At 33.3% G+C, this 13,101-nt stretch overlaps 3 protein-coding genes across 3 annotated transcripts; 1 reads left to right on the plus strand and 2 right to left on the minus strand.

Moving 5' to 3' along the window:
- Positions 1-316: 316 nt before the first annotated feature.
- On the minus strand, positions 317-2,985 carry LOC106660236 (protein odr-4 homolog). Its single transcript, XM_014383168.2, has 8 exons — positions 2,638-2,985; positions 2,288-2,455; positions 2,015-2,217; positions 1,774-1,945; positions 1,520-1,699; positions 1,227-1,440; positions 976-1,161; positions 317-900 (listed from the first exon to the last, which is right to left on the minus strand). The coding sequence occupies exons 1-8, from the start codon at positions 2,731-2,733 to the stop codon at positions 719-721; spliced, it is 1,401 nt and encodes a 466-aa protein (XP_014238654.1). The 5' UTR covers positions 2,734-2,985; the 3' UTR covers positions 317-718.
- An 815-nt stretch (positions 2,986-3,800) lies between these two features.
- LOC106660064 (sentrin-specific protease 8-like) lies at positions 3,801-5,363 on the minus strand. Its single transcript, XM_014382899.2, has 2 exons — positions 5,102-5,363; positions 3,801-4,842 (listed from the first exon to the last, which is right to left on the minus strand). Exon 2 carries the CDS (start codon positions 4,832-4,834, stop codon positions 4,193-4,195), a length of 642 nt encoding a protein of 213 aa, XP_014238385.1. The 5' UTR covers positions 4,835-4,842; positions 5,102-5,363; the 3' UTR covers positions 3,801-4,192.
- Positions 5,364-7,972: 2,609 nt separating this feature from the next.
- Positions 7,973-11,494, plus strand: LOC106660295 (protein spaetzle 4-like). The gene is made up of 6 exons (XM_014383230.2): positions 7,973-8,481; positions 9,537-9,709; positions 9,778-9,963; positions 10,033-10,656; positions 10,716-10,838; positions 10,932-11,494. The coding sequence occupies exons 1-6, from the start codon at positions 8,446-8,448 to the stop codon at positions 11,209-11,211; spliced, it is 1,422 nt and encodes a 473-aa protein (XP_014238716.1). The 5' UTR covers positions 7,973-8,445; the 3' UTR covers positions 11,212-11,494.
- The last annotated feature ends 1,607 nt before the right edge of the window (positions 11,495-13,101 follow it).

Consider the following 13,101-nt stretch of genomic DNA (forward strand, 5'->3'; position numbering starts at 1 on the left):
TACTGTTAAATTTTGAAACTGAATTGAATTTATAAGTACTCACTGCCCTTATAAATGATTCTTAAAATAAGAAAGATTTTATGTTATTTCGTAATAATGCGATAAATATTGAACTACGATTCTATAAAGAAATCGTAAACAATTTTTGTAACACAAATAATTATAATGTAAGGCGGGTTGTTGAATTTTCGCAAAAAAAATAGATCATTTTGTAAATATGTACTTGGAAATTCTTGTAAATAAATTTATATGTACATACTTTATATATAATAATAACTTAAAAAAATTGTATTGAAAAATAAAACATATTTCTGTGTATCGATAATCATACAATTTTTATTAAAAAATGCTTACAACAAATGTCACACACCATAGTATTTACACTCAATCATAAGCCACATTACATGTGTCAAGTATAGCAGATGTTCAGAATATTTAATAATGTATAAATAATTCGGGAGTATAAAAATATGTAACATAAGATTTGTTCAACAGTTTCAACACTTCTCTCTGACAATTTGTACAATTTTTCTTACCATTCACTTCATGTGCTGCAAATTTTTTCCTTAAAATTATACATCAAAAATATCATTAAGGTAATTTTTTCCAGAAACTATTATTATATTTTTGAGATTGCAGATACAAAAAGTGAAGTATTGTAAACAATTATGTAAAATTATTTCATACATGATATGTCCATGTGTAATTAAAAAAGTGGTTAGTTCTTTTTTTGAAAAAAATATAATAAAATTCCGAGAATAATAGCACATATCACAGTCAGCAAAGCAGAAACATAAATAATAATGTTCCAACTTTTATCACTTTCAACTTTTGTTTCAGTTTCTGCAGCATTCCAATTTTCACTACTCACTTTGTTTTGCTTGTACAAATCTGTTGGATCTGTTGAGTAATATTTCATAATTTATTACATGTTGTCTTAGGACTTTCATTATGCAAATAACAAATGTATCTTACCAATTTGCTTTTCTAAATCTTTTTGCAATTGATTTTCTGAAATTTCAAGATCCAAAAGTGTTTTAAACAGGTCAATTATCATTGACTCATCAACTTCACCTGGATACAAGTAATCTGATAAACTTATTCTATTTTGTGGCAACTGTAAAAAAATTCTTCTTGGTGGTTCATGCAATGTAACATTTTCTGAAAATACATGTTTTATCAAGTATTATTATTTTAACATTTTCAAATGTAAACTCCAATTTTACCTTCTTGAAATCCATTTTCTTCAACTATTATAGTGTCCCAATGTAGTTCTAGTCTACTTGCTATTGATCTTAAAATATCCTGTTTCACAGCATTAGCTGCTTCTTCACAAGTAGACTTTTCGTGAAGAGAAACTCTACTTACCAATTGACCCATTACTTTAATCGATGCCTCACAAATTGTAGATTTTATATCCTCTTGTTTTTCAACAGGCCACTGTAAAAAGTGTATAAATATGCAATATAAATGAAAATTAATTCAAAGAGCAGTTTAATAAAAATATAAAAAAACTAACATAAGGTATGTAAACTCCAACTTGTAAAAGTTTATCGTTTTCATCTTCTTCTTGTTTATTTTTTTTGGTTTTTTCATCCTCCATGATTGATTCTAATGGATCCGATGAATTTGTCACTGCCTCCCCCTCAATCACTATGACAGCTTTATTAATCATTTCTGCATATTTTCTAATTACAATCTTAATGCAAAAATATTTTGAAATATAAATTAGATTAATAAACAATAAATCAAAGAAGTAATGATAATAACTACCTGCAATTGCTTTTTCAATGAAAGTAAATTTTCTTCTTCAAGAATTGGACACAGTGTGTTTAAATCTACTATGGTTTCAAAATGATACCATTTGGTTGGTTTTTTTGCAAACCTCCAATCAGCGGGTTTTAAGAAACCATCTGTAGCTGTATCAATTGATTTTGATGTATATCTAGAAAAAATTTTTCATGACAGATAAATTATACCAATTATTTATTAAATAACTTAACTTATATCATACTTCTTTGTAAGAGTGTTAAAGCTCAAAATTAATTTTTCGTGGGGACTGTTGCCACTCAAATGGACATTTGAATCCAAACTTTTGTGAATGGCCATGACAGCTGATTTGAGTTTTTGAGACAAACTGTTATCAGTTAAACAGTCTTCAGGACCTACGACAAACATTCCTAAAACCCATATACCACCTGGTAACATTCTGGTTACCTAAAATCATTTGTTGAAGTTTAGTTTTTGTTGATAAAAGATTATCATGTATTTAAAGAATGTAACATACAGTTTTTGCATGATCTGCTACATAAAATACATCCAAATCCTTGATGGATTTTATGTAATTATCTTCTGGATTTGTTGGATGGGAATGAAAACTATCTTCGACCGCATCTGCTGCAGGGACAAATGGTATTCTAGCCAAATGAACAACATAATCTTTCTGATCTGAGCTCTAAAAAACCGATTATAAAATATTAGCAAATAATAAACTTATTTAAAAAAAAAACATTTAATGCAAATTTAAATAAGAAATAACCTATGATAAGCGATACAGATATATGTATAGCAAGATGCTTTTTTATAATTCACACAACATCTGGATGGAATAGATTATTAGCAATAATTAATATTCACCTGGCCAAATATTAATCCGACGCTATAAGCATCTGGTTTTCCGAGTGTCTCCAAATAATTGAGAAGTCGTTCCTCGGCGTACACTGTTCGGCCCATTTTCTTTGGGATCTACTGGATTTTTGCCTTTAAAAAAGTAAAATTGCAATGGATCGCTTCAGATCGAGTTCAATTTGACAAACAATCGTAGGTTTACTCGCACGCCCGTCACACGACAACTAAAAATGCACGTCTCGTTTGCGAATAATATTATGATGGTTGTATCAGAGAACTTTGTTACCGATCGAGACTAGACAGCTTTTCAAAGAATAAATATTGGAGTGAATAATTGCACTTATATACATGTTTTGTGTCAAGATTTTGGATTCATTTATACATGTAGACAAAAATATAATTTGATTCAAATATACATGCACATTATTTAAGATACCTATCGTTGGGTTCATGTAAACGACGCGTGAAATTAAATGCAGAAATGAATCTATTTTTATCTCGAATAGTTGATTCAACGTTTAATTTTATGGTATTATTCAGTAATTCTACTTGATATAATTCATTTAGACTTAAAAACCTTAATAAAAATTAAAGTTTACGTTTTTTCGTTGCACTTGAGTTTGACATCATATTGTAACTAAAGAATGTATCACTTAAAAATAAAATAAATCTTCGAATCGTAGTAATCGGATAAAATCATATAATATATCTGTATTTATAGAGTTATTAAATAGCAGTGGCGTCAACACACTGTGTATATAAATATCAAATTTTAATATGGACGATCGTCACGAGCTTTTTGAAAGCTCGCAATCTTCTCGCCTTCTCTCCCGCGAAGTATGGAAATGATTATCTGGTGAATTAAACGTTTAGAATTTGCGTCGCACATATAAATATAGATGTATCGAAATCTGTTCAATGTCGAAACGAATCTATATATAACAAAATAAGTGGCTCACGTTACAAAGCTCTTTTGTGTACGGAGTATATATATGGTAACATTACATTAAATGTTGCGCGAAAATGTCGTTTGAAATTTAGTTCAATGTTTTTGGAGTCAATGAAAAGTCAAATATTTAGTATTGTTAATGTGTCATCAAGCACACATTAAAAAGTATATTTTATTTTTCTATAGAGTCAAAAATAGTCTTTTTTATAAAAATATAATTCGGAGCAATACATATTTATACAAACATATATATGTTTATATATATTTATATATATTTTTTACATCCATATTAGCGCTGCTGAAAGCTTTAAATTCTAGAATATGACATAAATAAAATTTGTAAAACTTATCAGCTGCAATGATAGTACACATTTCAATTTACGTTTTAAGTATTATAATAAGTGTGTAATATGATTTTAAGGTACATTTTGTATTTAATTTATGCGCGTAGTATATTAAAGTGATGTCTACTTTCTGTCCAGCTAATATTTCAACAGTATTTATCACAGCTATATAAATTAATTTATAGTTAATCTTACAAAAATAAGATTTAATAAAGAGTCTAATATTTAGTAGTTATAAGTATAAAGCACGGACAATTATGTATTTTTCTAACTAATGCGTAATTTTCAGGGTATTTATGAGATTCAATAGAGATCTTCTTTTCTCTGAAACTAGCCTTCTCACACTATCGTATTTACATTCTTCAATTTTGTACCTTTTTTGGATGCATTCAGCAATGACCTCGGCAAAACAAAGCACAAACAAGCCACAATCATAACCATTCTCTTGGTGAGGGCAATCTATTTCTACATACTGTCCAGTTCTGTCCAGCAAGTAATTTGAAATATCTCTTGAAAATGCCCTTGCAACCATTCCATTCATACCTTTGGATGAATCAAAATGAAAGCAAGTTTTGTCAGATCTTGAAAATACCAAAAGACTCCAATGAGAACCTCCTGAAGACAATCTACTGCTACAATCATTCAGAGGAAAGAATAAGTAATCTTTGTACGTGGCTTCCAAGGGCTGAAGAAAAACTGAATATTCACTCGAATCAGTTAATTTGAGTAGCTGTGTTAATTCTGGACTGACAAAGAGTAATCTTGAATATCTGTATTTTTGGCCAAGGTACTCAAAGTAAAAGCCTATAACTGCATCATTGAGCCAGTGAGGTCCTTCAAGCAGGTGGATATCTTCTTTTCGTAAAATGCAGTCATGATAACTAACAACAATGTTGCTTTGAGATCTGGACATGGTAGAATCTGCAAAAGTCGTGAAATGATACGATCTATATTTACGATTTCAGTGATGCGAATATTGACCAATATAGACAGACATAACAAGAACGAGGTTTCCCTGCGACTGAAACTCGGGTGAATATATAGGCAGTACGCGAGTGTACAGTGTATATAATAGCACAACACATCAACACACTGTACGACGCGCACCTTAATAATCTTTTGTTATAAATAGAAATTTACATAACAGTCTACTAAAAATATATAATCAAGTCATACATACCCTAAAGTAAGGCTACAACTGCAGATTGTTCTTTGAAAATTCTTGGAAACGACAGGAAACTCGTTGGAAAAATTGTTACGATAAAGCCAAAAGGCCTCGGCATATATGCTAACGTGTGGCGCTTCTATACAAATGTGCACTACCTGTCGACACGCTGCTTTAAGAGCCAGCAGTCCGAAACGATTGACTATCGAACACGCACTAAGTAATTGACATTCGGTGAGTTTGCTTGCGACTTGTGTTGTGAAGTGATGCGCCAACTTCAGCGCAACATTCTCATAATGTGTATATTCTTCTTCTTCTTTCTTTGGTGGCGCCGACTGTGAGCAAGCTCTATGTCATACGGCCATTAACAGGCTTTATAAAAGAGGCGCGAGAATATGAATAAAGATAGGTGAATTGAAAGTGTAGCAAGGAGGGATTAAAGTTTTTTGTTGCATTTGATCAAGAATTTGCAGATGATTTCGATGGTGAGAGGTTCGGGATTATAGAGGAATTCGGATATTGTAAAGGGTGGAAATTTGTTTAGTTTAATTAATTTTTTTAAGAGTATTGTTCGATGTATGTTGTGTTTTGGGCAGGCCCAGAACACGTGGTTGAGGTCTTTGATGTCTTCATTGCACTCGCACCAAGGAGAAGAAGAAAGGTTTTTTCTGAACAAGCTATGGACCAAATTGTAATGGTTGCTGCGAATTCGATTAAATAGAGTTATTTGTAGTCTAGATAGAGTGGGTGCGTATGCGCTAAACCACTGCTTAATGTAGTCTGCGTGAAAATTTTCAAAGTAATGAATGCCTTTGTTTTGATCTGTGTCTCGTAAAAATGAGACGAAGAGGTCGTGCGATTTTAATTTTAAGGATGCCGTGAAATCTGAAGGTAGTAAAAGATAAGGTGGGGCGACACCTGAGCGAATTGCCTGTTTAGCGAGGGAGTCGGCTTTTTCATTGCCAGGAATGTTAATATGACTGGGAATCCATATAAGTTTAACTGACTGGTTAGATAAGTGAAGTTCGTATAGGAGAGTTTTAATGCGGTATATGTAAATATGATCAGATTCAAGGAAGTATGATTTACTATTAATAGCATTAAGAGTAATCAGGGAGTCAGTGAAAATTATTTAATTGGGAATGCATTTATGTTGAATGTATTCAAAAGTAACTTGAATGGCAAGTGCTTCATAATGTGTATATGACTATACCTATCTAATAATCTAATAATCTAATAATAAATTTGAGGATTCGATTATTGAATCATGGAGCTTATCGAATATCGAATATCGAATCGAATATCGAAATGTATAATTGGAACAGAGCAGATTAAAAAGATTGTTAATAAATAATTCGTTAACCTGATCAGTCATAATAAAAAATCAAATAGTACATAACCCCAGGCCGAGACGAAGCCGAGGTCGCAAAAGAAGTGCATAAGGGATTTCTTTTTTGGCGGTTTAGACTACATACGATATTTCATATTCAGTGGTCCCATAATAGCATTTCCCTCTCTACGCAGGCGAAGGAAAATAGTTGCTTAAAAAATACAATTACGAAACATAAATAAAAACGAAAGTAAAAGATATTGTAATAATGAATCACCCGTGTTTTCTTAGATTTCTATTAAAAGATTATGTAATAATTAGAGCAAATACTTTTAGATCTAAAAAATTAGTGAAAGTTAGCTAGGATTATAGAGAGGGTAGACGTTTAATCTGATTTAATACTCCGCGGTCTTAAAGATAATACCATCTAAATATCAATTTATTATTAAATTATTCCATGTGAGCATATAATATCTTATTTTTTTACCAAAACTTGCAGAAACTAAGTAGTATAAAAATTATTTCATATTTTTCGTTATTTTTTAAAGGTGAATCAAATTAAAATTTGTGTTTGAGGAGCAGAGTTGAGCAAAACTGCGTTCGAATTTTTCTACTAAGACTAGCTCTGAGAATGTAAAAATAAAATAAACGTAAAATGAGGATTAATATTTCTATGATGATAAGAACTGGTAAAAAATATTCAAGTCAAAGCTTTAATGACTATATTGGTTGAAAGTCAATGAGCAAACTTTTTTTCATTGTAAGTAAAAAAATATGAACAGAAGTATTGATGAAGAACGTGAGTATGAGTGAAAATAATCTTTAGTTGCAACTCAAGCTCTGATTTTAAAAAGGTAATTATTAAGAAAAAATATTCGAATAGCAAAAACAATAGCTCCATCGTGATGAATAAAAATTAGAAAATACTTGTCATTACTTAAGTTATAAACTTTCAGTGCAATATCGTTATTCTCACCTTCTTGACATGCTGCAGATCGAGAATTATGTTAACGCGAAATCGGTATAACGTGCAGTAACGATACTTCAAACTAATATGATAAATCATTGTGATAAGAAATAAAAAGTTTTTAAAAATCAATTAAAATAAAATATAGCACGCTTAAATTAAGAAATATTTTAAATCGATTGTTTAATAATGCAAATTATCTTAACACCGAGAGTTTTGCTCAATGAAACAAGAATATCGAAAAACAGTGAAAAGATTTGAAAATGATTCGAAACAAAATCTTGAGATTTACAGAGTGTTGATAATGATCAGCATCGATGGCAATAAAAACAAAAACTACAGACGCAATAAGTCAATGATAAGTCACAGAGAGACGAAGGAGGAAGAGAGCGAGAAAAGTCTGGCGGTAGTCGAATTGACCTGGTTTTTGAGGCTGATCGCGAGGCGAGGCTAACGGTATCCAACCGACTGACCTACTCACAGTGCAATCGCAGGTAACTTATAGTAGATTCGCGACATTATCCGCACTCGTGTGTACATGTACACACGCTTACACACATGTGTACGTACGAGTATCAACGAAAGCTGTCGACGGTGAAATCCTCGTCGTTCTCTTGGTTGGTCATTAAGATATTATACACACTATTGTGCGAACACTCACATACACGCACACATATAGACACATATAGACATAGTGGGGCTTGAAACGGCGCGTGAATCGGCTGTAATACACGTTCCTGTGGAAGGAAGAAAAAGAGGGAAAAATTCATACGAGCCCGAGTGAGTGAGTGAGCGCACGGGCGAGCGACCTATACCCAGTAGTCAGCTTCTTGGGAGATTCTCCGCTTCTTTATGTTTGATCGGAGCTGGTGCCGCGCACTTCGCATACGCAGTAACAACGCCGGCTAAGTGTGACAAAAGCTCGCTGCAATCGCCAAACCTTCGTAAACTGTTCGCGCACCTGTTTTTGTTTTTACCTGTTATAACGCACGTGCAGTGCCAATTTCGTTGCTTCGAACGAATTTCAGCCGTTTGTTCACTGGCCATCCAAACCGATGACACATGATGGGCCGAGTACTTGCCTTTCTTTTACTACTGGTAATTTTATTGTCCGCATTTACAAATCTACATAATTTTTCAAGTGGTTTTTGCAATATTTAAATATTTTAATTTTATTCTAACTGTAATGTACTGACAAAAATATTGAGAAAAAACAATTATATCATCATTTAGTAAAGTGTCAATTGTGAAAGAGAAAGTTGTTGATGCCATTTTTTGAAACATTGGAAAGTTCATTAATTCAAATCTGTACAAATGTCAATTATTTTGAAACAATATTTATGTTTCTCAATATTTTTAACATGTCATAACACAATCTTGCAGCTTTATTTTCAAGAAGCCGCGATGCTGAGACGACCTTTAAGCATTTAACAGGACTAACTATTTAAAAAAAAAGTTTCATGACCCTCGATTGCAATAAAAACATCGTATCACCGTAACTGTATGTGGTTTCAATACCGATCTCTAATTGCACGTGTGCAGCTCAAAAACTTCATTTTACATCTCGAAAGTGACTTCTGTAATAATATGCAAAAAAAAAACATGTCGCTCAACAGGTACACGCGTTTCTGTACATGAAAATTATAATAGCAAAAAGAGAGTGCAAGAGAGAGGAAAGATTATCACGAGAAAGGAGAAACCGGTATAACGGTAACGTCGATGTGTATATATGGATAAAAGAATTGTAAAATATCATAACTTTCGCGATGATATCGTATGAGAACGAGCATCTCGCCCTTAATCTTTGAGATTTAATTAATAATCAGTGCGAAAAAATAAAAGAAAGCAAATTCAAACGTGGTGATTTTTCAAAAAGTTTTCGAGGGCTCTCACGATAATTCTTGTGACATTAGTCATCATGGGTACCGTAATTTCTTAAGAAGTTTCCTCGTACAAGAAGATAGTATAAATAAACTAGCACATTTTCAAAGCTATCGGGTGAAAGTGTTGGAGAGTTTGGAGTTGAGCAAAAAAAGCTCTGGCCTCGATGCATACATCGCATACACAGCACGCGCACGCGTCCTCCTCGTCGTCGATTTCCTTAACATTTACTTTTCCCAGCAAGTAACTCGAGATGTTTTTCTTCTCAACAGGCGATTGATTTGGGACGACCTCGACTGGGTGAAGCTGTTACGAATCCCTATGGCTACGATGGGGCCTCAGCTTGCAGCAGTGAAAAATTCTCGAGAGCTGGTAGATCTCGCCCATTGCCCTGCGACTTGCACACCGACTCCTGGTGTCTCGATGCCGGCAACGAATATCCTTGGTATTGAATATAATTTTTATTTAAGGAAATAAAACCGAGTGATCTTTTATTTGAAATTTCACTGGCAGGCATGCGGTACAGAGATTTGTGAAGGAAAACGAGGGCTTGATGAAGCGTATGTACGGCAATCAAAGACACCTGAAGGTATTAAAAAAAGAATTGGCTCGTCAAAATATTGATGTCGTAATCGACCACTCTGGCAAAAAATTTTACTACCCAGACGACGACGATGACGATGAAGATGATTACGATGTGTAAGTTTATACAATAATTATGATAATATAAATGACACTTGTTCGACGTTTTTGTTGAATTTTTCTTAGGAGCTTCCGAAACAAGTGGCGATATGATTCAAGGCTCGACTCGAGCAATCACATTCGAGCATCGCGCCAACTGCAAGATGAACTTGTTTTGCCCAACGAAGACGGTAAAGACGTAAAACTCAATAGCAGCAGCGTGACTACTGAAGCCCCTTCATCACCGATCCCAGAGACGTCGACGAGTACTACGGACGGATCGACTACTTCGACTACATCTACGACGATAAGTGCAAAAATCAACCTGACCGTCTCGTCGACCAATGCACAAACGTCGAGCACCGAAAAAGCAACCACAACCACTGACTCTTCACTGCCAGCCTTGGTCGTCAGCTTGTCTCAGATAGCTAACATTCACAACTTGAACAATAATGCAATCGTTGAGCAGCAAATCGATCGTTCGGACGTCGACGTTGAAGAACTGACGGAAATACCGTCGACCGATGCCGAAGTCGGCGAGAAACAAGAGTTTCGACCCAGGCCAGAATATAACAAACCAACGGAAACTACAAGCAGTCGACCTTCGCCCTCAGAAACAAACTCTACCGGCACCGAAGGTCAATTATTCCAGGATTACACTGCAAAAGATAAACCAGAAAATCCCCAGCCCGTCTTGAAAGTTCGTGGCATGTAAGTGTTTTTTATGGTAAAGATTTAAGTTTTGATATTAAAAACCTTCAATGCTTTAGCAATGCTTGCCCAGTGAAGGAAGAGGTAGTGGCACCGTTTTGGGCAAACAATACTCGAGGCGAGGTACTGGCATTATTGAACTTCTACCCGTTCGAACAGTACGTGCACTGGGAAAAATGCACGTGAGTATAAGCGTCAGAAATTCCTCTCTATGCGAAATTTTTTTCTTAAATTGACAACGTCATGACGATTTTTCTATTTTTTTTTCCTCTCAGCCACGAGCATAAACAAATGTACTGCCGAGACGGTTGCCGATGCGAGCAACAGTACAGACTGCACCGTCTCCTGGCCTACGATCCAAACAACGAGTGTCGAGGCATTTTCAGCGATTGGTTCAAATTCCCGAGTTGCTGCGTATGCCGTTGCTACGAGCTGCCCTTGGAGTTCCGTTTCACTTCGAGATCGCCCCGTCAATCAGGGAGTGTATTGAAAGTACGAACGCCGGAACCTCCACCACCCGTGCCTAGACGCAGACAAGCGAGGGAATATCTGTAAATTTTTGTGATTGTTGCAACTACTAAGCTATATTTATGAAAATTATTGATATTTATATTGTTATCATGACGCGCTCATGACCCACCCCATAAATAAGTTCGAGAAGCTCATTATTGTAAATTAGACATTACTCATGATCATCACGTATTACTCATCATTGTTTCTTTATTTTTACGGTGCCTGAAAACGAGACTTGTATAAAAGTAATTCTCAATTGTAAGATTATTATTAATACTTCGAAATAAGTTGAATATTCATTAAGGCTCGTGACTGAAATGATAAAGCCATTTCTCATATTTATTGTACTAGCTTTCACATTTTTAGATTAAATATGCATTCTTTAACTCAAATTGTTTTCCATTAGTAAAGTATTTATACGATTATTTATGTATGCATTTTATAAAAAAAATATATTAAAAAAACTTGTTTAATACACTAATCAAAAAGTATTGCATGCCATGTTATTTATTAACCTAGATTTTATCATCTGCAGGCTTGCATTCAAATCTAATATGGAAATTTGACGGAAAGCCAATGAAAATATATCTTTACAACGGATAACATTATTTATATAATACTAGCAACCCCAGCATTTTCAAAATGACCAGAATTTATAGCCAAAAATGATAGTATTTGAAAGTTCAAATTAAAGCAAAGTAACGATGGACACATATTAACAGTTTGTATTTACAGCAGTAAACGCTTTGGTCTTTTGAGACTTCGATTGATTTTTCAAATTTCTTTTTATTTCTTCGAAGGCTCAAAAATTCTTCAATCTGCAAGAAAACCTTGAGTGCATGCCTTAAATAGCTTTAGCTAAGTGAAAAAAGTATTCTTCAGAATTATCGAGTATATTTTTTTCCAGTTCAAGGCATCTCTTTCAGTTTTTAAGGGGGCACTAGAGCCGAGGTAAAAATTGAAAAAATTTTCAGATTCCGAAGCTTTCGCCAAATATTTTTTTCGACGACTGTATAATACTTTTTTTTTAAGATTCATATGAGAAATTACCAAGTAGAAGATTCGAAAAATGTGTTTGAACATTTTTAATTGCGTTTTAACTTTGTACCCCCTCTTATTTTTCCGAAATGATAGGTTCATAAATTGAAATTTTGCAAAATTTTATTATTTTCATTATTATTTTATTATTTCATATGAATTACTTTTTTAACGATATGTTAAATATCTTCAAGATTTTTAATTTTATCACTTGGATATTCAACAGCATACATTCATTGAATTTTTTAGTAGGAATTCATCTGTTTCGATGTTTTCATGAAAATAGATTTTTTCAATTCAATTATGTTAACATTTTAACATTTACTATTTAACTGTATCTAATTATTTCATTTTTTTAATCGGTGAAAATATATAGTTCATCTATAACTTTTCCATAAAATTTTGAACAATCACTACACAAGAATGTGAAGTGAGATTAGAATTTATCTTTTCAATTCATTTCTATCATACTGGAGACAACTTTTCAATTGTTTCTCATAAATGATATGAAAAAACCACCAATTTCAGAACTCTTTTTTCAGATTTTTTTGAATAAACAGGCAGTGTCGACATCTCACAATATGACTCATATTCAAAGCAAATAATATTGAACAATGGTAAAAATGTAGATTATTTATATTTTCAATTCAAATTCTGCATTGTACCATATATTTATCAAAATATGTTGATATGTAACAACGACGAAATGAAAAATTTCAACATCGGTTCACAACAGGAAAGGCACCGAACCGAGAAAACTAGCATCCACAACACCTCATTGATGATTCACAAAAAATATATTCAATTGCAAATCGACTTATTTGTCTTTCACAACCTTTTCATATCGTCCAATCATTTCACAGAATTACAATACGTTTTTTTAAATTTTCTAGT

This window comes from Trichogramma pretiosum, unplaced genomic scaffold (assembly GCF_000599845.2).
Source record: "Trichogramma pretiosum strain Unisexual culture from Peru unplaced genomic scaffold, Tpre_2.0 scaffold45, whole genome shotgun sequence".
NCBI classification, from domain to species: domain Eukaryota; kingdom Metazoa; phylum Arthropoda; class Insecta; order Hymenoptera; family Trichogrammatidae; genus Trichogramma; species Trichogramma pretiosum.